The sequence below is a fragment of the Notechis scutatus genome, chromosome 14, assembly GCF_049901735.1.
Source record: "Notechis scutatus isolate UNSWTSFEM ecotype Mainland chromosome 14, rNotScu1.2, whole genome shotgun sequence".
NCBI classification, from domain to species: Eukaryota; Metazoa; Chordata; class Lepidosauria; order Squamata; family Elapidae; genus Notechis; species Notechis scutatus.
This window is the reverse complement of record NC_142022.1, coordinates 10,322,453-10,347,760: the sequence shown is the minus strand read 5'-3', so window position 1 is coordinate 10,347,760 and position 25,308 is coordinate 10,322,453. Positions and strand designations below refer to the sequence as shown.

Genomic DNA, 25,308 nt, shown 5'->3' with positions numbered 1-25,308 from the left:
GGGGCGGCGGCCAGAAGCGGAGCGGAGCCAGAGGCGGCGGGTGGGCGAGGAAGCCGGGCGGGTAAGAGGAGGCGCTGGGTCAGTGGGTGGGTGGGCTCCCCGTCCCCCCCGTTCTCCTGCTGCCTTCCTGGGCTCCCCACCGCCGTCCCGGATAGCGACGGGAGCCCCCCCTTGCTCCTCTGAGTGTCCTGCGGGGGGCGGGGGAACAGGAGAGAGTCCCAGCTCCCTTTTGCCCCCTCCCACCCCGGGCATCCTCTCTGCAGCGCTGCCCCCTCTTTGCATGCCCGCCCTCCCTCCAGGACTACACCGCCCATGGCTCCCGGCAGGCCCCTTCGGGGCTGCTTCCAGCTCAGCCCCCCGTCCTCTCCCGCTGAGCCGGACTGCAGCTCCCGTGCTCCGCGGCCGGCGGCCAGGCAGAGAAGCCTCCCTCCATCCCCCGCTTGGGTTGGGGTCGCTTGGCTGGAGCCCCCGTCCCCTCCGGCCGCCTTCCTCCCGCGGGCGCCCCTGGCCTTTGCACCTGGGCGAAGGACGGGGGAGGAGCCCCCGTGCCCGCTTTGCCCAGCTGGCATTACAGCCCCCCTCCCCGCTGCCCTCGCCTCGAGTCTGCAAATGGGGCCAAGAAGCAAGCTTCGCCCCCCGCCCACCAGCCCTTTGACTTGGGTGGGCAGGGGGTCCCCGGGAGGGTCCCGGAAAGGCATGTGGGGACTTTCGGACCGGTGACCTGCCTTTTGTCTGCTCTGCCCAGGAAATGGCCCCACCTTTGCTCAATGAACTCATCTGAATTCCGTGGGATGGGCTTTGGAGTAGTAGTACTGGGCAGGGAGGGAGGGAGGGAGGAAAAGATAGGGAGGAAAAGAAGGAAGGAAGGAAGCCATAGCCTTGGCAGGGTCTTAAAACATCCCCCCAGCCCCTTGCACAGATAGCTTGGACTACAACTCCCATCATCCCCAGCCAGCCTTCCTCTGGAGGGACGGGTCCTTTTTTACTCTGTCTTAAGCCCACCCTTCTGTACCCCAACACACCCAGAGGGCCCCAAATCCTTTAATCCCTGACGGATTAAAAAAAATTTTGCAGCCTTTGAAATGACCTTTCGGGGCTTCTCCCCCTTCCTCCCCCCCCCCCAACCTTTCTGTTCGGCTTCTGGTTTCTTTTCACACCTGCAAGGTCAACCTGGACTGAAACTGGAGTAAAGGGGGGGGGGGGAAAATGCCAGGCCCAGGAGCCATTCCTATCTGCTGGGGTGTTTGTGTGTCTGTGTGGTTGTTTGTCTCCAGCTGTGAGGGGGCCTGAATTGACCCTCCCTGCAAACAGACCTGATTGTTGTCAAATCTGGTTTGCAGACAAGGGAGAGACACAAGAACTTAATCATTTCCTGAAGTGGCTGATTTAAAAAAAGGAAAAGAAAAAAGGTTTGTCGAAGGTTGGCGGCCACCAAAATCCAGGCAGGGCAACCTTTTTTTTTTTTTTTTTTACAGAAAGTCCCCCATTTATGGCCATAATTCTGTTGTTAAACAAGTTGTTGAGTGAGTCCTGCTCAACTTTACCATTTTGGGACTTATTGGAAAGGTGGCAACGGGTGAGCCTGGGATGTGGCAACTATGAGAATTACACACTGGTTGCTGAACACCCGAATCGCAGTCGCGTAACCGTGAGGAGACTGCAATGGCCACAAATGTGAGGACCAGCCATAAACAGTCGCTAATCGAATGGGCGTAAGTCAAGGGCTGCCTGTATTGATTTTGCTCCACTATGTGGGCTGAGGGGCTTTTCAGCCAGATGCTTTAATTTCCCCCTGGAAATGTTTATTGCTTTCTGCCAATCCTGCATTTCTGAGCTGCTGGCCTTATGGACGGGGAAGTGATACGCACTCTGCGCTTGCTCAGGAGCCCTCTTGCTTGCTTTGCCTCCGCTGTGGCCATTAACGAAGCCTTGGACTTCCTGCGGCCTCTTTAAAAAGTGTCACCTGTGGAACCTGCCCTACCTGGGCTCGTTTGGCGCAGGAGCCCTGTCACCTCTTGCCACAACCGGTTGTCAGAAGGATGAATAGCGGCCCAGTGAGGGCTGCGGTCACCCAGCTGGCCCGGCCAGTTAAGGGCAGGGATGTTATGGTTCCTTCTGGGTGACACCTGCGTCAAGGTGATGCCGTTGAAAGCTCTTATTTGCCGCTTCCTTTCTCTTAATGTCGATTTATTCCTGCACCAAGCTCTCCCAAAAAGACTTGTCAAAGTTTTAAAGCTTTTTACATCTCTGCTTCAAGGAAAAGCGACGGGCAGCTGCAATTCTCCCTGGGTGGATTTTCTTTTTAAGGATTATCCTCTCCCCCTTTGGATAATCCAAAAATGATTTGCTGTCCCTTTGCTTCGGCCGATCTCGGCTTCCATTCGGGCCCCTTGAAGTTAGTGCCGCTCCCTGCCTGGTGCTAATTACCCCCCCAGGCCCCCAAATTATCGAGGGGGGATTTCTACAGATTAAACCTGGACAGGGAATGTGATTTTTCCAGAGGTTGGTGACCTTTGATCCCAACCCAGCAAAGCCGGCGGTGAGAGACACCAGACCTGGAATGTGAGATAACCTGGAAAAGACGCAGCCTTCCCACGCTTTTCTGGAAACAGTTGGGCTGGGATTTTGTGGGTGGGTGTGCATGCCACATTCCTGATGTTTTGGGCTGTGAATTCTCAGGGTCTGGAGAGGTCATCTAGTTCAGCCCTAGTTCTGGGTTAAAGTAAATGTATTGTTTTATTGGTTACTGTTTTGTTACTATGACTAAAGTGGTTTAAAAGCAGATTGCCCTTATTCTTAGCAGGTGGGAACGTATATCTGGGAGAATTCCTACTGAATCCAGTCAGGACAGGATTAGAGCAGGGGGGTTGATTATGATACTTGTTGGTATAAAAGCAAATCAATCAAGAATTGATTCTGTTGTGCTAGCATAATCGTGGTGAGATATGAACCAACATTCTTCCTAAACCAACACTGTTTGTTTGTTTGTTGGCATGGCTCTCTCTTGTGAATGCAGACTGATTTGTATTGATTCTTTCCCCCTTTTCCTTATTCCCCCTCCGGACCTGTTTGGCTGGTTTTGTTTCTTTTTCCTTCTAAGAAAGTTTTGAGTTTCTGTTGGAAAACACAGTTTAAAAACCTATCCAGCTCGGCGCTGAAAAGTTCCTGCCAGCTTTTGATTCCTGGTTCTCACGTTGGAACAGCGTGTGACTGCAATAAAGCACTGAAAAATGTTTTAATTAGAGTACAGTCAGTTCATGCTGCTGTGGCCTCACAATAACCCCACCACGTACACACTAGAGAGATGTTGAAGAAAACAGCAGCAGGTTTTACCTGCGCAGAATGACCGGCAGGTGGTTTTTTTGGGGGAAGGCAGAAAAACATCAAGAATAGTTCAAGTGGTTCAATCAACTTGGCCTCCTCAAACTTCAAACTCCTCCGGATAATCTTGATATATTTGGGAGGGCCCAGCAGGTTCTTAAGAAAAACCTGTCTCCAGATGTCACAGAGTGTTGTGAAACTCCAAAGCAAAGTTCCTAACAACTTAGTTGATGAAGCCGAAGTGACTTCATTACAACCTGGTTACCACCCAACCTCTGTTTTCCAACAGATTCTCAACCGATTTCTTTCTTTCGGATCCCAAAAGCGCTTCTGGGATATTTTGAGGGGGCAAAATGGAAATTCGAATGCTTACAGGCCTGAGAGTTAAGCCGCCTTCTCCAGGGGGAAAGTTTTTAGAATTATTTCATGTATTTTCAGGGCGCTGCGAGGCTCTGGCGGGCCTCTTCCGCCTGGCTCTTTCTGGAGCAGTTTTGGTGTTTGCATTCCAGGAGCTGAGCTGATGATTAACAAGAGGCTTGGGCCTGAGGGACGGCAAAGTGGAAATGGTTGGTGATTCAGACCTTGCACCCAACCAGGGTTTGCGGGAGTCCAGGTTGGAAAATCTTGCACACAAAAACACACTCCCTCCCGCACTCCAGCTGTGACTCACGGATGGATCTGGGGGGGGGCGCAGAAGGGGGAAACTGCTGTGCAATGTTTTGGGATCTGGGCTGCATCGAAAGGTGAATTGCTTTCAGACGTATCCCACTAAAAACCAAGGGAGTTTGTCGTGAATGCAGCTCTTTAGCCATTTTTGCAAGCCACCGTTTGGTGTTTATGTGTGAATCCAGCATGAAACCCAGTTGCAACAATTCCTGGTTTGGCTTTGCTAATTCTGCACGCTGCCTGGCTTCCAAACTCTGGTTAAGAATGCTTAATTGGGATTAGGCCTCTGAATTAGTGGATAGTTTGGGAGAGAAATCTAGATTGTGAGTGGAAGGTGGCGTGCAGCCAGCCAGCCATACCCTTTCCTTGCAACTCCAATACATTCCCCACTTCTTTCCTTCCCAAATCTGAAGGCTTGGCTATCTTTTTTTTTTTTTTACATCATTCCATCCTTGTTGACTACCTAGCCACTCATCTCCTCTTGCAATCCTTCTTGGATAACCAAGGCCACGCCTTGGCACTCTTACAGCCCTGCTAGTTTTGTTTTTGAAATGCAGTTTCTAGCTCTCATGGAAACACTCCAAGCCGTGATTCGAACCACCAGGAATTTGGCTTTCTTTGCGCACCGGGGTCAGGGAGAGTCACAGGTGTCCCTGGCACTTTGAAGGTGCTTGATTTCTCTGGCAAGGAATGCCACCTCCAAGGGCGTCACGGCTGTTTACTCGGCCTTGCACAAGAGAGGAAAGGTTGTCCCGCCTTGTGCCTGCTGCACCGGCTGGGTTGGTGAGCTCAGCTCAGGTGTGGTGTCGGTTTCAGGTTTCTCCAGCAGGACAGTCACTCGGCCGGGGGGCCCTTCTGGCACGGTGGCAGCCATTTCAGGCCTTCTCCCAAAAAGTTCCCATGGTGCCCTGCGGGCAGAATCCCTTTTTTCATGGAGGGGATGCAGCCCAGCCAGCAGACTTGGAAAAAAACCTATTTTGAACGCAGGTTTTGTTGCAGAACTCAGAGCAAGGCGTGCCAGGTTTTGGCCTGCTATCTTCAAGCAGCGATTTTGCCAAACCTCTGAAAAAAGGCCCCACGAGTGTGTGTGTGTCTCTCTCTCTCTCTCTCTCACACACACACACACACACTTGTCTGAATATGTACTCGGCAGCAGACCAGATCACTTAGCTCAGGAATTGGAGATTTGTGAGCCAAAGGAAGCGTTGTGCACAATATAATCATGATTAACTTCTGGCACTCTTTGCCACAAGCCCCCTTACTCAATCTTTGTGGAATGAATTAATGTGGGAGGCTTTTCTTTTTTAAAAAAAAATTTTTTTAGGTTGATAACCTTAGAGGAATGGATCCTCCATGTACAGCAACAGTATATCTCTTGCCCAAAGGCAATTGCCTTTCCTAGGTTCCTGCTAACCAACATCTGCTTGTGGGATTCCCAAAAGCTTTATTCTGGCTACTGAGATACTGATGTGTTATTTTAGTTTGAACTCTGCATAATTTACATATACATAATTGAGGCTGGAGGTGGTGAGAGGGAGGAGACCCCAAGATTGAAATGTCCCATTGTGGCCCTTAGTTTCTCTTTGCGTGAAGATTGTGTTAGTAGTGTAGAGTATAACAAACAGGCTGTGGTTTATGGGCTTGGGACCCCCTGGGACTTTCTTCTCTCCCCAAGAGAGGATTGGTCTCCTTGGTTTTTATGCTCCAGAGGTTTGGGAAGCAACTTTTAAACTTGTGTCCGACACGCACAGGCATTTCACACCTTCCACAACACAACACACCTTCTTTGCAACTGTGAGAAAGGCCCCAAAGCAAACCTTTTTTCTTTGTGATTTAGCACTGCCTAATGGACAAATAAATCCTGGTTTAATGCTAGCTGGGTTTCTAAACCAAAAGGGAAACTTTTATGTTGGACCTAACAAAATGCAATGTGTGTTATAGGCAAACCAGATTGGCCCTCCCTGAAGCCAACATACCTCCCCCCATGGTGTATGTACCTATGAATCCAGGTTACGTGTGATTGACATCCCCCCCAATGGGTTCAAGGCCCTTTTTCCCTTCTACTGCTCAGGATGGTTTAAGACTAAGTTCTTTCTGTCCCCAAAGTGACTTTTCCTGGTCCTGCCTTCCTAGTGGCCTCCTTTCTACCTCTGAGGCACATAGTCACTTCAGCTTTTTACCTCAGGAGCTGCTTCTGCCCTTTAGCCTTCTGGAGTCCAAGTGAATTGAACTCAACCAATTCCACCTCAGGAGTCTCTTCCTTCTATATTGTCCAGTTTTTTTCTCTTGGTGGTCTCCTTTCCACCTTTTAGCTCTTGTTTTCCTCAGGCTGCTTCCTCTTCAGCTCTTTTAGCCTTCCTCTTCTTAGACTGCCCAGGTTTTTCTCTTCAGGAGCCAGCAGTGACTTCAGCTCTCCTGGGCAGTCTGTCCCTTTGCCTCAGCAGCACCTCCTTTTATACCCCTTTCCCCCCCTCAGCTGATTGGTGGCCCAACGCCAGCTTCTCATTGGCTCTTAGCCGGGCCCTTCCATTGGTCCCCGAGCCCCGCTCCAAGCGACCAATGTCAGTGCGGTTTGAGGAGGCCGCCTCTTCCTAATTGGCTGGAAATGGCGGGCTTTGGAACCCCAGAGGGTGAAGCGTGAAGGCCTCTTCTATTCCCCCTCAGGCCCAATGCTTTGCTGTGCCTGATTGGCTTTGGAGTCCAACCTTTTGGGCCTGCCCAAAATGGTTCCCATTCAAGTCCTGACAGAAATAATAGCTATTACAATAATAATAGTTCTTCCAAGAACTCTTATGAAGATAAGCCACGGATTTTTTTAAAAAAAATGGCAGCTGTGATTCCACATTGTTGTGCGTCCAATAATAATAATAATTTTATATTATTATAAGTCATAATTGATAAGCTGCCCAATTCCACTGGGGCGGTGATGTACGTTTGTCTTGCTGCATATCCAGATGTACAAAAGCCAAAGGGAAACTCTGCCGCCCCCATGTTGCACTCCTCCCCTTCCCAGGGGCCTCAATCAGGCTGGCAGGGGACGATGGGGCTGGGAGTGGCCAGAGAGGCCCACTGGGCACCAGGCCCAATCTGCATTGGGGTCCTTTTCTCTCTCCCTTATCTGGCTTTTCCAGCTGTCCTGGCTCAGTCCATGGGAGGAAAGGCAGTTTGTTTTCCCCCACAAACCAGGATAAAATGGCCTCCGGGGCCTCTGTCATCCCCCCCTTTATCTCCTCCCCCCGGCATAGGGATCTGGCCAATGACCAGGGGAGTTGGACACCAACCAGCCACGTCCTGAGCCAGGAGCGAGTTCGAGTCCAGCTCCCTTCAAGCTTGCATTCAGAGGAGGCTGGCCTCACTGCAAGATCCAGGTTGCCCGTCCCTCTGCGATGATGGGCACGGAGGGGTAGGCTGCTCTCTCCCATGGAGGCTCCGTGCAGCCCTCGAGCCTGGTAGCCACCGGTCGGTCCTCTGATCCTTTTTCCTCACTCTCAGGGCTGGCCGGCCGGGAGACCTTCCTCCTCCTCCTTGCCCATCTGGCTGCAAGCGATGCCTTTCCCTGTCCTGCCTCTCTTATTTAACCAGCTCCCTTGGGTGATGGGAGTTGTAGTCCAACCAAGCTGGAAAGCAGTGGTTGGAAAAAGAAGAATAGTCTAATTGACTCTCGGAGAGTCAATTTTTCCTTCCTTCCTCCCTCCGCCTCTGCCTTTCCTTCTTTCTTTTTCCTTGCCTCCTTCCCTCCCTTCCTTCTCATTCATATCTTCCTTCCTCTCTCCCTCCCTCCCTCCTTCTTTGCTCCCTCTCCCTTCCTTCCTTCTTTCCTTCCTTCCACATCTCCCTCCTTCCTTCCTTCTTTGCTCTTCCTTCCTTCCTTCCTTCCTTCCTTCCTTCCTTCCTTCCTTCCTTCCTTCCTTCCTTCCTTCCTTCCTTCCTTCCTTCCTTCTCTCCCTCTCTCCTCCGTTCTTTGCTTCCTCTCCCTTCCTTCCTTCTTTCTTTTCTTCCTTCCTTCCACATCTCCCTCCTTTCATCATTGATTGATCCAGAAAAGCAAACAGAAATGTGAAGCACCTCAACCAGCTTTTCTACCTTTTAATCTCCTGTCCTTCTCCCCTCCTTTCTCTCCTAAATCCTTCCTTCCTTCTCCAAGCTTGGCTGTCGGAGGGAGACTCCGCAGTTTCACCCCACCCCACTGAGCTCCAGAGAGGCTCTGCGATGCCCTTCCCCCCTCTTCTCTGGCTCCAGCTGACCGGCTGCCCATGGTCTGGCGGGAGGGTGTGCATTCTGCTTCCTCCTCCTCCCTTCCTCCATCCTTGCTCTCTTCACCTCTTGTTTCCTCCTGGGGATCATCTCATTTTACGGCACCCAGGAGTGGGGCGCTTCTGTGTTTCCTTGGGGGGGGGGGGGAAGGCTGCGGTCAGGTGTCCAGTCTGCAAAGGGGGGAAGCGGAGAGGGGAGGCGGAAGGGGCAGGGAGAAGCCCATCCGGCCGGCCGCCGCGTGCAAGGGCAGCCAGCCACCTTGATGGGGGTTGCACCATATTGCAATAAAAATAAAATAAAGTCAGAGCTGAGACCTGGAGGATTCCTTTGTTTTGGGGAGGGGGGAAGAGCTGGCCCTGCAAACGTCTAGCCCCCCCCCACCCAATGCTGAGCCTGCTGACGTCCCTCCTTTGACGAGGGGGGGTGTCTCAGGCGGCTTCCTCCCTCCCACCCCGAATCACAACTCTTTCCTGGATGCTTTTCCTGTGCTGCATCAGCCGCAGTGAGTACGGAGCCCTTGGATCGTGGGGTCGCATGTGTGTGTGTGTGTCTGTACACAGATCAAAGGGGATTTCCAGCCTGATGTTCTTGGACAAGTCCAGGGGTTCTGTGGCTGTGGAGAGGGGGGGGCTCAGTTTGAAGTTGAAACTATTGCCGCATCTTTCTCTCTCTCTCTTTCTCCTCTCTCTCTTTCTCCCTTTCTCCTTGCTCTATCTCCTCTCTCTCTCTTTCCTCTCTCTGTCTCTCTCTCCTCTCTTTCTTTTTCTCTCTCCTCTCTAAGTGTCTCTTCTTCTCTCCTCCTCTCACTCTCTCCTTCCCTTTCTCCTTCTCTCTCTCTTTCTCTCCTCTCACTCTCTCTCTCTTTCCCCTCGCTCTTCTATCTCTCTCTTTCTCTCTCCTCTCTCTGTGTCTCTCCTTCTCTCCTCCTCTCACTCTCTCCTTCCCTTTCTTCTCTCTCTCTTTCTCTCCACTCTCTTTCTCTCCTCTCACTCTCTCTCTCTTTCCCCTCGCTCTTCTATCTCTCTCTTTCTCTCTCCTCTCTCTGTGTCTCTCCTTCTCTCCTCCTCTCACTCTCTCCTTCCCTTTCTCCTTCTCTCTCTTTCTCTCCTCTCTCTTTCTCTCCTTCACTCTCTTTCTCCTCTCTCTGTGTCTTTCCTCTCATTCTCCTCTCTCTCTTTCTCCTCTCGCTCTCTCCTTCTCTTTCTCCTTCTCTTGCTCTCTCCTTCTTTCTCACTCTGGATTGTGAGGTGCTAATGCTTCCTGCAGGCTTGTATAGTCCGTATCCTCAGCTTGCCTTCCTCTCCTTCCTCTCCCACCTTTTCCTCCTCTTCCTCCTGCGCATGCCGAGGTCCCCAGCCCCTTCCTCTCCCTCCCCTTCAGTGGTGTCACCATTATGATGATGACGGCTCTGCCGAATGACACCGAAGGAGACCAACCCTGCGCCAGTTAAAACGTGGGGCGCTTGGTGGGATATGCCAGCGAGCCGAAACTTCCCGTAAAACTGGCAAGGGGGACGCAAATATAATTAACGGCAATAATGCGAGGAAAAATAAGAAGAGCATTGCTCTGGCTGCCAGGGGTTGAGAGCCAAGTTTTTCCACTGGAAAAACTGAAAAGAAATTGGAAGCGCCTTTGAGCATCCGGAGCAAGGGAAGAGATCGGGTTTGCTGTGCCTTCGCTCCTCACACTTCTTTGCACACCGGGAGTCCGTGGATTCCAAGACACCTTGCAGCTTTTTAGCTTGTGAAAAGCTGGGTGTGAACTCAAGTGAAGTGGTTGCCGTCTCTCCTTTTGTTGCTGATTTCGGTTCCTATTTCTCATGTTTGCGTGTGGGAGTGTGAGGAAGGCCTTGGGAGAGGGAGACGCAGCCAGATAAGAGACGGCTGAGCCCACAACAGCACAAAGGGCAGAGAAAGATACTTAGAAGGAACCCTCCCTAGTTTCTCAGGATGTACAGGAGACGTGGGAGATTTGTACTTTCAAACCTGCCAGATTCTGATAAATGGAGCTTGATAATAAAGTAGAATTAGCTTATCACATGCCGTATGTCAATGAAAATTCAGCCAGCCAGACAAAAGTATTTAGAAGCTGTGTTTTTTATTTCAGACTTTCCACTTTGGTTTGGAAAAGGAGACGGGTTCCTTTCCAAGCTTTCTGGATAAATGCACGTGTGTGTAATATTGTATGTGTTAAATAATTATCAGCTTTTCCACCTCCCCACCCCCCCCCCAAAAAAAGTCTGCCATAACTTTCCTTGCCACCTTGTGATGCAGAACAAACCTTCATCCTCTCTCTGTCTTCTTCACCGTCTCCCCAGGATCTTCGCGACCCCAGGACTCGTGGAGAATGGACTATTCTGTGAATGGCACCCTAGCTGAGAAGCACAGCCCCATAGATTACGGAGTCCAGATCCGGTTCATCGATGACTTGAAGGAGCCCAGGAAACCCCAAAAAGTCCGCCCCAAGGCAGGCAAGCCGGGTTCCTACGGCGTTGCGGTGCGAGTTCAGGGTATCGACGGTCAACCTTTCGTGGTCCTGAACAGCGGCGAAAAAGGAGGCGATTCCTTCGGGGTGCAGATCAAAGGAGGAAACAAATATGAAAGGCCTGCTCAGGGCCAGACTTTTGAGGAGACTTTTCCGGGCTCTCCCAGAGTGGGGTCTTCATCTAAGGACATTTCGGGGTCCATCAGCTCTGATTCAGATCTTCCCGAAAATCCTTACGGGGCAAAACCTTCTCGATACGGGTCTCACTACAGCACCTCGGATGAGGAACCGGGTCTCCAACGAGTGCCCCAAGCGGATAGCTTGGATGGGATTCGCGTGTCTCGCACCAACCCTTCCTCTGCTTCCCATAGCGGCTATCGGACCCTGCCCCACAAAAAATCCATGGGGCAGCAGCACCTGCGGCGCACTCAGTCCCACAGTTCTTTGCTCGATCCTGAGTCGAGTGACCCTCAAGAGAAGAACCACTCTCGAACTCATAACTCGGGTTATAGTTCCCGGACCTCCCCATCAGGGATCCCAGAAAGGGGTACCGGGGCACGGAACCCCTCTCCCCCCAGGGTCCCCAACCTCAGGGAACCCACAACCACCAACTTCTCTGGTTTGCGAACGGTTTCCAAGCCTGCGCCCTCGGACACGGACTCGCCTGAGCCGACTCAAGCAATCCGGACCAACAACGGTGACATCGACACAAAGCCTCTGTCCTCCGTGGACTCCTTGATCCACAAATTTGATGGAAGGCCCCCCCCGAGGGGCCGAGCCTCCCGCAGGACCCGAGTTTCCCCCGAGAGCCATCAGCGCTCACGGAGCCTCGATGCAAGGGGAGCTTACCGCGATACAGCCGACGGACGAGAACGAGAAATCGACAGACCTCATCCGGGACATTTCAAAGAGGTAGAACAATCCTTGGCGACTAAGCCACTCGTTTCGGCGAATGCCCCAGGCAGCCGGGGAGCCGCCGGCAGTCAAGCGATGAAGGAGAAGGAAGTAGACAAATCTAAGATGATCCAGGATTGGGTCAACAAGAGTTTGGAGGAGCCCGGGACGGAGAAACAGACGAGAAAACCCCAGTCTGATTTGCAGGTAATTTTCTGGAGATCTTTGCTAGAGTCTTGATTTTCTTATCCCTCCTGGGATCTGGTGGGAAAAACCACAATACTTTTGATGATGGGACGTGTAGTCCAGTAGTATCTTTGTCATCCCTTCTTTCTGGGAAGGGAATTCTGGTTGGACGCCGGTAAGGTTCTTCTTTGCACATACATTGGTCTCTAAAATGGACCGAGATTAGGTTACTCTAACCCAGGGGTCACCAAACTCGGCAACTTTAAGACTTGTGGACTTGGCTGGAGAATTCTGGGAGTTGAAGTCCACAAATCTTAAAGTTGCCAAGTTTGGAGACCTCTGCTCTAGCCAGAGACCCTTACGTGGATGCTGTCTGGTCATGGGTGACCCATCCAGGCCCTCTTTGACTCACCAAAGTTGGGTTTATTCTTCCAGCTGAAGTCCACCCCAGATCTTCTGCGGGATCAGCAGGAAGTGGCCCAGCCAGGAAGCACTGAATACACTAAGGAACTCATCTACAGCATCTTGAAGGACAGGTAAACCCCGAAAGCCAGCTTGAGCTGAGCCTAATCCTGGTTTGAGCTCACCCCAGCATCTCCCTGAATGTTTCGGGGTAGCCCTGCGGAGATGCCACACCTTTTTCTCTTCCGGCTTCCCAGTTCCTGTCGGAATCCTTAAACTCTCCCCATGCCGGGACTAACCAGGTTGGATCCTGGCTTATCTTTTCCAAGACCAAGCCACTTTCCGGTTTTAATGTATGTTTCCACATTCTCCTTGGGCCTCGGTGCTCTTCGAAGTTTTGGGAAATTTGAAATTGCCCAGCGGGGAATGGGACAGCCGCTGTGAACATGGCTGGCAGTTCCTTAACCGGGGTTACCGCTTGGCAGGAGATCATGGCTTATTCGGGATAAGGTGGCTAACAAACCCTCCTTTGCATTGGTCTCACCTCTGTTGTCGTTTTTCAGGAGCACCGAAAGTGACGCCACGGCGAAACGGAAAACCAACCTGGTCTTTGAGAAAATCCAGGCGTTCGCGGTAAGTCTGCTCCCAAATTACACACACAATTAAGACTCAACAGTGGCCGCCAGCGTGTGTGTGTGTGTGTGTGTGTGTGTGTGTGTGTGTGTGTCCCTTCTGCCTCTTTCGGAAACCATGAGGACTAGCCACTTGACATGAGAGTTCTCTTAAGAAAATGGCTGCCCCAAAGAAATGGGAGTTTGCTTTGTTGTTTCAATTTGGAAAAATAAGTCTGATTTAAAGCTTTTATTTTCTCCTGACTGGGGAGGAAGGCCATCCCTTCATCAGAGCTAAGAGGGTCCAGTACAGAGATGACCGAACCGAAGACGAAGGTGGACGAGCCGGACAGCCGAACCAAGGTGGACAGAATAATTCTGTATTTCTTGCTTCTTGCTGTATGTGTGTCTGTGTGTGCTTGGCTGCAGTTAACTCCCTCAGGGGAGGGGGGGAGACGTTAGGACTCCAACTCCCATCTTGCCCAGCCACTGGCCGTGCCAATCAGAGCCGCGGAGAAGAGCCTTGCCTGCAAAGTGTGAAAACAGGCACCCCAAACCGTGGCAGAATTAAGTCCGGACAACTCCTTTGCTGATTCACTCCCTTTAAGCCCTTTAAAAAGAAAATAAAAAGTTAAATCAAATTTAAATAAGCATATATTATACGTACATAGTTTTTTAATTAGACGTATTTGCTGCCTGGCCTCGGAAGGCGCCTCTGGGGGCTTTGCCAAAACACTTGTTGCAACAAGGAAAACCTCGCATCGCACAGCTGCTCACAAATAACGGGAGTCATTTAATGGCGGTTTAAATCATAAAGACACCTTGACGTGTTCCGAAAACTAAACGAAAACAAAACCCAAAAAAGTCTAAAACATATGCATTTAAATAAATAAATAAATAAGCAAAAAATCAATAAATATGGTTGAAATGAAGGGGTTCAAAAGAAGGGTGAATAAATCTGGGTTCCTCCACGCAGGGGTCCCGGAGTCTTCCTCGCCACCTGCAAATCCGGCTGGAGGAACTGGAGGAAGAATGCCGGCGGCTCCGTGAAGCCTTTGAGAAAAAGAGCCAGGAGCTCCAGAGCACGGGGAAAGAGTGAGTAGGGGGGGGACTTATTTGGGTGGGGTGGGGTGCAGGGAGGGGGATTGGGCCCAACGTAACAACCACCGTGCTTAGCAGCGGAAGTTGTGTTCGTAAATTAGGAACCCTCTTCAATCGGATTTTTGCGTCGTTGCGCGAGAGCCGATGTCCCAGGGTTCCAGCAGTTACCCCTGTTTAAATCAAGAGTCTTGAGCTAAACTTCCAAAACTTAAAAAAGGATTTATTGGGAGTTAACATGGCCGGCATTGCCTGGGTGTAACCGACTCCGAGACACATGATTCACTGTCACTCTTGACCCTGGTTTCCCCCCCTGGGTGTATCGTAATCCATATTCTCCAATGGGACACATCCATAGCCCAGAATCATCCATCATATTCTCCAATTAGAATTTTGCCCAGCAGAAACTTCGGTCCCCTAATTACTATCTTTGAAAACATTGATGGAATGCAGTTTCAGTTTGCAAGCAGCAGCACTGCTCCCCCCTCTCTTTCCGTTGGCCACTCTAAAAAGACCACAGAAATATTGTATGAGTTGACACGAGGTGTGTCTGGAGTTGTGTGTTTCTTTCGATCAAGGCTAGCACTTCTTCCCTCCCCTTGAAGGTTGAGAGACGTCCGTGCGGTCAAGGAGCAGCTGGAAGCCAAGCTGACCGACCTCGAAGACCAACTGACCGAGATGCAGAAGGCGCTGGACCGCTTTCAAGAGCTCTCGGGCAGCCCAGATCAGGACGCCTTGCTAAAGGTTAGTCGAGACTCCCGAGTGGACGGGGCCCAAACCCTCCAGCCGGGCCAGGCCGGGCCCAGAAGCAACGTTTCTCTTCCTTGGTGTCTCCTCAGGAGCTGCTGGAGACCCGGGAAGACTTGGAGGCAATCTTGACCGCCAAGCAGAAGCAGGAAGACCAGCTGCGCCAGAGGGAACGCGAGTTGACAGCTCTGAAGGGGGCCCTGAAGGAGGAGGTGGCCAGCCATGACCAGGAGCTGGATCGGGTCCGGCAACAGTACCAGCAGGACATGGAGCAGTTGAGACGCAACATGGATGACGTGTCTCAGGTGAGTGGCCTGGTCTGCCTCCTCCCGCAGGTGGAAGACCCACAGGATGAAGGAGTCTCGCCCAACCTCTGGTTGACATGCTAGATCTTTCCATGGAGAGATCCTCGGTCCAGGAGGCAGGGAAGAGCATGGTATCTTCTGGCCTTCAAGAGAGGTGGCCACTAGACCAGGGTTTAGGCAAAGAAAGGGACGTCACTTGTTAACCTTGGATCTTCGGAGCTTGGGAACTCAAGGTCTCATGTCTAGTTCCCAGGATGTCTAGGAGTGAGACGTTGAGGGCCCCTGTGATTTTTCTCCAAACGCAAGGTCCACCTTGGGTTTGGAGAAGATCTTGATTTGGGTTCTACCTCTTCTTTGACTCTTTGAACGTTGGGTTTCTTCTGGGTAGGACCAAGCCAGCCTGGAGGCCGAGAGGCAGAAGGTCAACTCCCTGGTGAGGACCCTCCAGACGGAGCTTCAAGAGAGCCAAGAGGAGGCCGCTCACTGGAAGGAGGTGTCCCAACGAAACAAAGAGGAGCTCCGTAGTGTCAAACAAGAGTGAGTAAGCCACCGGTCCCCATCACTTTCAAACATCGTTAATCACCTTGAGGGGCTTCAGGCATGGATTCCATGCACCTCGGCTGGTTCTCCAGCCGTCATCCACCGGACAATGTCAATTATGGGGTGACATTGTTCTTGAGACCCCATCGCTGCCTTTCGTTGGGCTCCGGTTGGCTTTCTGGCTTCCTGCCTTGCTTGGTCATTGACGCGGTGGTGGCCTTCACCTCTTCCAGGCTGATGCAGGTCAAGGTGGAACGGGAGGAGTTTGAGGAAGACCTGAAGGAAAGCAGAGAGCGCTCTGCAGCCCTGCGGAAGGAGATGGACCAGATCCGGAGCTGTTCTACGGACGCCGAGGAGCTCCACGAGATCAGAAAGGTGGCGCTTAGCTACACAGGCCCTGAGCAACAAACTAGACCACTTTCAAGGCGTGTGGACTTCAACTCCCAGAATCCCCCAGCTTACATGGGAATTCACAGTTGAGAAATGCTAAGATGGACTTCTTAGCTGTGTGTGGAAACACCACCAGGTTGAGACCTCCGATGAGGGTTGAAGAACTCCAAGCTCCATCATCCCTGATCACATTCCCATGGCCTGATGGGTGCTTGAGTGCCAGACCGGCCCTTTACTCCTAGTGTAGAGGGAATATATTTTTCTTATCAAGGAGCCGCAGTGGCGCAGTGGTGAGAGTGCAGTATTGCAGGCTCCTTCTGCTGACTATTGGCTTCCTGCAATTTGGCAGTTCGAATCCCACCAGGCTCAAGGTTGACTCAGCCTTCCGTCCTTCCGAGGTCGGTAAAATGAGGATCCAAAATTGTTGAGGGAAAGAGGCTGACTCTGTAAAACTGCTTAGAGAGGAGCACTATAAAGTAATATATAAGTCTGCTCTTCCTATTTTTTCTTCCTTGCCTGATCCCAGAGAGGCCTATTCACTCTGTGTCTTTGATTTCCACCAAATACGGCAATAGCCACAGGTCCAGATATCCATGTCCATACTTTGCCATTTTTAAGGGCTGAGGAGCATGGGCATGTTTTGAGGATGAGTCTCAAGGGCTTTGTGGTATCCCAGCTTGGATTCCTGAGGGGTTAGGCCTTTTACCTGGTCCCACAACTGTCCAAGCTCTTGAAACCGGTTTGCTTATTGGTTGGGCTGCCATAACTTGAGATGCCAACGGAAGCCATGAACCATTCGTGGTCATTCAACTTTCTGGGATGGCTCTGACTCATTTTCTCCTCCTCCTCCTCCCAGGAACTCCGTCAGGCTCGGGAACAGCTGCAGGACATGGTGGAGGAGAAGGAGGACCAACACAAGGTCCTACGCCTGCGGGAGAGTGAGATATTTGACCTGAAGGAAAAACTCAAGGATGAGGTGGCTTCCCGTAGCCAGGACCTTCAGGGACTAAACTTGAGGTTCCAAGAGAAGATGCAGCAGCTCCAGAAGGACTACGAGGAAGCATTTAAGGTAAGCAGGACCTCGGGAAGCAGATCTGGCTTTTTCCAAACTGGTTCAGCGGCCAACGTAGTGGCGGATTGCGATGGGACACCTGGTTGTCTTCTCCATCCCTTCCTCCTGTAGACCAAGGCGGCCTTGGAAGGCGAGAAAGGGGCCATTGAGCAATCAAGGAAACTGGTGGAGTCCACCCTGCGGGAAACCCAGGAAGAGAACGACGACCTTCGACGCAAGATCTTGGGGTTGGAGACTCAACTCAAGGAATACCACCATTTTGCTGACAGCTGGCAAGACGTGGAGACCAGGCTGAAGGAGAAGATATTCAAGTTGGAGGTAACTGGAAGGAGAAGCGAGGTTCTCTCACTCGGTGGTCGACTTCTCCATGTCCTCTTTTGAGTGTAGATGGGTCTTCCATCTGTAGGCCCAGATCTGCCGTCTCTTGCCCTGATGACCCCCAAATCCAGTTTCAAGGTTCTGTAGGTTCCTCCGAGCGGAAAAGGAGCTTCCTGCTTGGCCAATCTCTTGGGTCCTCCTGCCTCAGTTTCCCCTTTCCTCCTCCTCCTTCCAGGCCGACCGCAAGCAGATGGAAGAGTCCGTGAACAACGCCGTGGACCAAGAACAGGACTTGTTGCTGGCCAATAGGTCCCTGGAAAGTCGTCTGGAAGAAGCTCAACGCAACCTCAACAGACTCACCGTGGAGCACCAGGACCTGAGTACCTCCTACCAGGAGGAGCTGAAGCAGAAGGAGGCGCTCAGGAGGGCCAAAAACGAACTGGAGGAGGAGAAAAGGTTGCTAGACAGAAGCATCGTGAAGCTGACCAAGGAGGTCAGTCTGGTGGAGGGTCTGGGTTTCCAAAAACGCCATAGGTTGACGCTTTCTGAGATGCCACCTTGAGGACGCAGGCGGGAGCCAAGCATCCCTGCTCCCCCCAAGAGCGTTTCTGAATGCAGAAGGTCCCGGGGCGAGGGTCCAGGGCGAGGCCGACCCTGTGGTGGTGAGCCTTGGGTGTCCTCTCCTCTTCCAGCTGAAGCAGATGGCCGAAGAGTCTCGCCAGGGCCTCTCGGACCTGCAGCGCCAGCTGGAGGAGTACAAGGAGAAGTCGCGGAAGGAGATCAGTGACTCCCAGAAACAGGCGAAGGACCGGAACGGGGAAGTGGAGAAGATGCAGTACGAGTTGGGAAGATGCCAAGACGAGGTGGGCAGGGAAAGGTCCCCTACTCTCTCTGTCTCTCTCTTTTCTGTCTCTCTCTCTCTCATCTGTCTATTATCTATCTTCCATCTATCATCTACCTTATCTCTCTATCATCTGTTTGTCTGTATTCACCCACCCACCCTAAACGATCTGCCGGTCCAACCCTTCTATCCTCCCTCCCTCTCTCCCTCCCCTTCTTTCCTTTCTCTTTCTCTCTCCCTTCCTTTTTAATTGTCTTCCTTTCTGATCCTTTCTTTTTCTCCTTCTTTCTTTCCTTCCTTCCTTTCTCTCTCCCCTCCCCTTTTAATTTCCCCCCTCCCTTCTTATCTCCCTTCCTTCTTTCCTTCATCCCTCCCCCTTTTAATTTCTTCCCTCCCCTTCTTCCTTTCTTTCTCTCCCACCCTCCCCCTTTTAATTTCCTCCCTCCCTCCCTTTCCTTCCTTTCTCTCTCTCCCTCCCTCTTTTAATTTCCTCCCTCCCTCCCCTCGCTCCCTTCTTACCAACCAACCAACCAACCTTCTATCCATCTTTCCATCCCTCCTCCTCCTCCTCCTCCTCTTCAGGTGCTGCGTCTCAAACAGGCCCTGCAGGACAGCCAGGCCGAGCGTGAGAACGCCCTCCTGGACAAGGAGCTCCTGGCCCAGCGGCTCCGCAACCTGGAGCAGGAGATGGAGACCAAGCGGCGATCCCAGGACGATCGATCCCGCCAGGTCAAAGCGTTGGAGGTTTGTACCGGTCTCTGGATGGATCCCCCCCTCTCCTTTGGGAGGGGGGGCGTAGCTACAGGTAGTCCTCCACTTACGACCAGAGTCGGGACCGGAATATCCGTCCCAAAGCGAGACAGAGTTGCGAAGCGAGCCGGGCCCAATTTTACAGCTTGCTATGCTGCCGCCATTACTTCCAGTCACCAGCAGAGGGCAGCATCTGCTTTCAAACTTAAACACCCCCCCATTTTATTAAACTCCGCGCTGTAAGCTAAGCAGTTTTTGCAATAACCCCAATTCATTTTGCGTTGCAAAATTTTGCATTGCCAAAACAAAAATGCTGGGGCCAGCATTTTTCGTACTGCAAAACTTTGCATTTTCCCCGAGCCAGCATTTTTCTAGAAGGAAAATAAATATTTTTTCACCCTTCCCCTGTTAAAAAAGGCAGCCAATTCCAGAGCAGGGGAAAAAAAAAAAAATCACCAGCCCATTTGCTAAAACCCAACATGAAACAGTGTTTTTGGACCACTTGTGGATCCGGTGCCCTTGCTAAGCCCATCCCTGGGTTTGCAGGATAAATCCAAGCGCCTGGAAGTGGAGCTGGATGAGGAACGCAACGCGGCGGAGCTTTTGACCGAGAGGATCAACCGATCCAGAGATCAGGTGAGCTGCGTAGGGCCTCGGATGTCGCCCCGAGTCCTAATACGCGTAGAAAAGGGGGTACCTCGGCCGTTGCAAAACACAACGTCCCACTTTTATGGCAGACACCTCGAAAAATCTCACACGTTGCACGTTATTTGAACCTGAAAGTTAATTTATCTCCCGTCAACTCAAAAAAAATATTTCTACGGTCCTTTTACCGTTGCCAACAGAAAAAGAGGGGAGAGCTTGCATTCCATAAATAGTTTTCAAAGATAGTAACTAGGTGACCAAAGTTTCTGCCGTGTAAAATTCTAACTGGAGAGCGTGATTGATGATTCTGGGCTATGGAGGTGTCCCATTGGAGAATATGAATTAGCACCGGCGTGTTTACTCCTAATAAATCTTCTTTAAGTTTTGGAAGTTCAGCTAGAGACTCATGATTTAAATGGGGGTAACTGCCAGATCCCTGACATCTTCTTCCCTGCCAGGTTGCCTCCGTAGCTTAGACGTTAATTGTCATTCCAGAATCGGTCAGATTGCTTGGCCCTATTGGTTTTGCAAGCAATAAGAGGAAAATATTTCTCTTGCATCAGCGAGCTTCGGCGCTTCCCGTATTTCTATTTTGTACGAAATCTGCAGGGCCCGTCAAAAGCAGATTGAGGCCGCGTCTGTCAGGGTGTTTACACCCCCTTCTCATCCCCTCCCAGCCCTTCCCGGCGCTGTCAATGCTTATATTTAGTTTTCTGCAAGACGTATCATTTCCTGGGCGTTTTAGAGCTGTGTCACCCAAGCAGTTTGGGGAAGGGAAAAAAATAAATAAATCGGGGAGGGAGAAATTTAAAAAAAACCAAGCGAAAGGTGTTATTATCACTAAGGTTTGCGAGCGTCTAGACAACCTTTAGTGTAAATATTGTCACGGAGCCATCTTGCAAAGGGAAGGGTTGGGCTGGGCTAAAAGATCAAAGGCATTTGTAATGTAAGGCAGGATTCGAACTGGAGACACAAACAGCCCCCCCGGGTTTTCAGCTGCCGAGGGTCCCCGTTGTTCCATTGACAAGGGGCTAAAAGGAAAGCTGGATGGTTTGTGCAAGAAAATGGGCCTAAGGAATCCTCCTTGGGCCCCGACGGAGCCTCCCCCTTCAGGTGCAGTGTATCACCGCGTGGTTTCAGCTGGCCTCCTGGGGGAAATCCCTCAATCTCTTGGACTTCTCCCCGAAAGAAGAAAGCAAGCTCTTCAGGGCCAGTCCTTGGGCTCTTTTTTTATGTCTTTAATTTGAACCGAGCCACCGTGTGCAGGAGCAGTCTACCTTCGAGCGGGAAAACACTCGTTCGGGGAGGCCTCCATCAACCAGGATGGGCACCTGGTAGCCAGACTTAAGTTTATCTCCCGCCACCTCCCACCCCACCCCCTTTTCTCTCTCTTTCTTTGCAGATCGACCAGCTACGAGCCGAGTTGCTGCAGGAACGGTCCGTCCGCCAAGACCTGGAGTGCGATAAAGTTGCTTTGGAACGACAGGTAAGCGGAGCAGAGATTCCAGGCAGTCCTCGACTTAATTTTTTAATGGAAAAGATACTTTTTTGGCTCTTTCCCATGAATTTTTTTCCAGCTCCGGCCAAAGGACCTCGCCTCTTTTTCTGCTTTTCATCAAAAAAAAAAAACCAACCAACTCAGGAATTTCCTGTGCTAAAGGAATAAAATTCTCATTGTTTCTGATCCCCCCCCCCCAAAAAAACCCTTTCTTTTTCTCCACTCTCTCCCTGCAGTAGACCAACCCCAACAAGTCTGAACTTGGCTTGAGGATGTTTACGGACTTTTTGAGACTCAACGCAGCTCTTAAAAAGAATAAAAAAGAAATATTTCCCCCCCTGGCCATGGTTCGCTGCAAAATAATACTAATAATAATAATAATGCCTGTTATATAACTCGTTTATTATCATGACTTATCAGCTCAGCCAAATTTTTCACGCCGCCTTTCACTTCGGCCTGGCTCCTCTGTGCCCCGCTGACCTAGCCACCTGTACATTTGGCAATCTCTGAGCATCTCTTGATTGGCCAGGTTGCTCTGCTCAGCGGAACAACTTTGAATAACTCAAGCCAGTGCAAAATAATATTTATTTATTGCATTTTTTTTCCAACCGCCCGCCTCCCTCGCCACGGGACGAAAGTTCTGTGTGTTTTAGGAGGAAAAATAATAATAATTGAGGCTCGAGTAGAAAGAATCACCCACTTCCTTGGTATTTTAAGGAGGCGCCTGATGTTGTCTTACACGAATTTCACATTTCTGTGTAGAAAGGAGAAATAATAAACTTATAAGTAATAGGAAAAAAAAAACCCTTTGGGCTTCCCTCCTGATTTTAGCATTCTCACGTCTTCAAGAAACAGAAACAGCTGTGGGTTTGAGCTTTCACCCTTCCCAGGCAGACCGGACAACAAAAACAACCAGATGCATTAATCCTATTTTATTCTACATGAACAGAATCTTGTAGGTCTGAAAGTATATATCTCCTGCTGTCTCTTTTATACAGCCTGAGAAATATTTCCTTTCTGACTTTCTTTCTCCACTCATTATGCAGCTGAGGGCCCTGTGCTCCCTTCTCCAATTCTTCCCGTAATCCGCATTTCGTTCCTCCATCCTCCAAGGTCATTCCCACATCCCACTGTTGGGTCTCCTCCTTGGAACGGCTCCTCCCAAATCAACCTGTTTGGTTTTTTTTAATTTTTTGTAAGGGACCTTTTCTTGCTGTCAAGAAAAGGATCGCTCGTCTCATCCTGGGGAGTGGAAGGATTTGGGGAGGAGGGTAAGGATCCCCTTTAAATCTCTCCACAACTTCCTGCCCGCTTTCTATCATTTTCCCCCCACTCCTGTTGCCAGAACAAGGACCTCAAAAGCCGCCTGACCAGCAACGAAGGGCTGCAGAAATCCAGCGCCAACGTCTCCCAGTTGGAGTCGCGGATCCAAGAACTCCAGGAGAAGCTCCTGGTGGAAGAGAGGTAACCCTCTGCGCGTTCTCTTCGTGATGCTCGTGTCAGGACTCCAACAAATCCACCCCCATTCAAATAAAGAAAGAAAATTGATTTATCAGAAGTGGCCATGTTGGCGTTGGCTGGATGCAGCCGATACTAAAATACATCATTTCCCCCTTGACCTTGGTCTTCCCCCCCACCCCCTGGATGCATATTCTCCAATGGGACACATCCATAGCCAAGAGGCATCAATCACGCTCTCCAGTAAATATCCTTGCGCTCTGACAACTTTGGGCTGCCAAGGTGATTATCTAGGCACTTAAGGAATGCACTGTTTTCCACCCACTCCCTATTCCTGGCAGCTAAAAAGGCCAAAGGAGGAATATCTTTTTAGTTGACAGCTAGCTCATCTGGTATCTGGTCCCCGAGGCCAAGACCAGAACAAAACAAAGTCACAACCAAGCTGTGTTCCTCGTAATCGGACGGGCTTCAATCCGTAGTGGGTATGCTACGGTTCGGCCCGATGTGGTTTCTGGCCTCTGACATAATTGCCTGCTCCTGTCACACGCGATCCAGCGACCCTGCAACCCGGTTTGTCTTTCCCCCCCCAAGGCCATTTGACTGGTGGCTTGGGAGTGATGCGGCCGCTGTCTCTACAGGGAGAAAACCGTCCTGCTCTCCTCCAACCGGAAGCTGGAGAGGAAGATGAAGGAGGTGAGCATCCAGATTGACGAAGAGAGGCAGCACGTCAACGACCAGAAGGACCAGGTGAGGACCTGCCCAGGGGGAGGCTCAGCAGTTCTCGTCCTCCTGGGAAGATTGGAGCTCTTTGTGAGGTGTGTCAAAACTCACAAATCAGGCTTGGAAAGGATTTCAATGCCCAGCAGCCGGAAAGGTTCCCTGAGATGGGCCACCTGCCCAAGATCTGAAGAAGGTCGGAGGGTTGAGTGTTGCTTTGGGCCAAGCCATTCTCTGATGTTGGCTTAATGGGTGGCGTTAGGGTTCGTTCAACCCTAACCCAAGCAAGGCTGAGTTAGCATGATCCACGATCGCAGCCTGGAGGCCCATAATTCCTGCCACAGACTATGCAGATTGGTGAGGGAGAACTTCCACCAGGGACCCACCTAAGAAGCTTGGCCTCAGAGCATGCTGGGAAGGGTGGTTTCAGCAAACATGGGTGAGGGAGAGGAGGGGTCTCCAACCCACCTTTCAGCTTTGGGGGGGCTGACTCTCACCATTGGCATGTTCTTCCCTCTTTCTTCGCCAAGCTGAGCCTGCGGGTCAAGGCGCTGAAGCGGCAGGTGGACGAGGCAGAAGAGGAGATCGAGCGGCTGGAGGCGGCCCGTAAGAAGGCCCTGAGGGAGCTGGAGGAGCAGCATGAGACCAACGAGCAGCTCCAGAGCCGGGTCAAAGCCCTGGAGAAGGACCTCTGGTGAGCCGAGTGGACCCCTGGGGGTCCGCCTTTCTTGGGTATCCCCTAAACATCTTCGCTGGGCTCAGCACCCGAGATTAAACGGGTGTTCCTTTTATAGCTTAAAATCTGTCTATATGTCAGGATTCCGGCAGTTTGCCCCCCATTTAAATCATGAGTCTCGAGCCAAACTTCCAAAACTTCAGAAGGATTTATGGGGAGTTAAACAGGCCAGCACTGCCTGAGTGCAGCCGACTCCGAGACACATCATTCACGGTCACTCTTGACCCTGGTTTCCCCCCCTGGGTGTATCGTAATTCATATTCTCCAATGGGACACATCCATAGCCCAGAGTCATCCATCATATTCTCCAATTAGAATTTTGCCCAGCAGAAACTTCAGTCACCTAGTTACTATCTTTGAAAACATTTATGGAATGCAGTTTTGGTTTGCAAGCTGCCGCACTGCTCCCCCCTCTCTTTCTGTTGGAAACTCTAAAAAGACCCTAGAAATATTTTATGAGTTCACAGTCTACCTACTTGGTCTGTCCATCTATCCATCCACCCACCTGCCTATCCACCTGTCTGTCCATGCATCCATCTACCTACTACCTGTCTGTCATCCATCTATTGGTCCATCTATCTGCTTGGCCGTCCATCATTGGTCTATCTGCCTTTCCACCCATCTAGCTACTTGCCTGTCCATCCATCCCTTACCTTTCCTCCCACAGCTCCATCCATCCATTCGTCTACCTTCCTACTTGGCTGTCCCATCATAGATCAACTACCTACCTACTTGTTTATCCGTCTGTCCTTTCATCCATCCATCCGGAAGGGACGGACAAGCTGTTTTCCCACAAGTCGGAAGCTGCAGGTTCCTTCACATCCTCAAATTTGAAACAACGCCCCCAAAATGCAGCCCCCACCCCACCCGGAATTCACCCCTCCTGGGTTAAAATGGAAATCTTGATGGTTGGAAACAGAACCTCCATGCCCAGGGGCAGTTTATCTGACCACAGTGCCTGATTACATGTGGTAGCCTATAACATTGGACCTTTCTGATCCCTGGAAAATGTCTCCCCACTGTTTGAGCCCATCGTCCTGGGGTAGACCCCTGCTTAACCGTGCCCTCCCTCTTTTTGGGTTCCAGGCGCAAGGCAGCGCGGTCAACAGCCGAGTCCTCTCTCCGGGACGACCAGCTGAGTTCGGATGAAGAATTCGACAGCGCTTATGGCCCGTCCTCCATTGCGTCGCTTCTGACGGAAGGAAACCTCCAAACCAGCTCCTGTTAAGGCCCCTCTTGGGGTTTGTTTGGATGCTCTTTGCAAAACCCACGGTGGGGCGGGGTCCCTGGCCCACAGGGAGAGAGAAGATTTCTTCCCCAATGGGGTCACCAAAGCAACCCACTTCTTGATTTAAAAAAAAAAAAAAAACCAAAA

General features: G+C 51.1%; 1 protein-coding gene across 3 annotated transcripts; it reads left to right on the top strand.

The window, feature by feature from the left end:
* CGN (cingulin) lies at nt 1–25,308 on the top strand. 3 transcript variants are annotated; one of them, XM_026687941.2, is made up of 21 exons: nt 1–61; nt 10,559–11,826; nt 12,241–12,341; nt 12,771–12,840; nt 13,095–13,181; nt 13,795–13,913; nt 14,522–14,660; nt 14,756–14,968; nt 15,357–15,505; nt 15,742–15,883; nt 16,755–16,967; nt 17,082–17,288; nt 17,524–17,781; nt 17,981–18,151; nt 18,712–18,873; nt 19,426–19,515; nt 20,927–21,010; nt 22,368–22,486; nt 23,119–23,227; nt 23,728–23,891; nt 25,020–25,308. In XM_026687941.2, the coding sequence occupies exons 2-21, from the start codon at nt 10,588–10,590 to the stop codon at nt 25,159–25,161; spliced, it is 3,978 nt and encodes a 1,325-aa protein (XP_026543726.1). In that variant the 5' UTR covers nt 1–61; nt 10,559–10,587; the 3' UTR covers nt 25,162–25,308. The 3 variants fall into 3 exon arrangements, with proteins under 3 accessions (XP_026543726.1, XP_026543725.1, XP_087799445.1); XM_026687940.2 differs by lacking the exon at nt 1–61 and adding an exon at nt 8,646–8,743; XM_087943319.1 differs by lacking the exon at nt 1–61 and adding an exon at nt 10,405–10,423.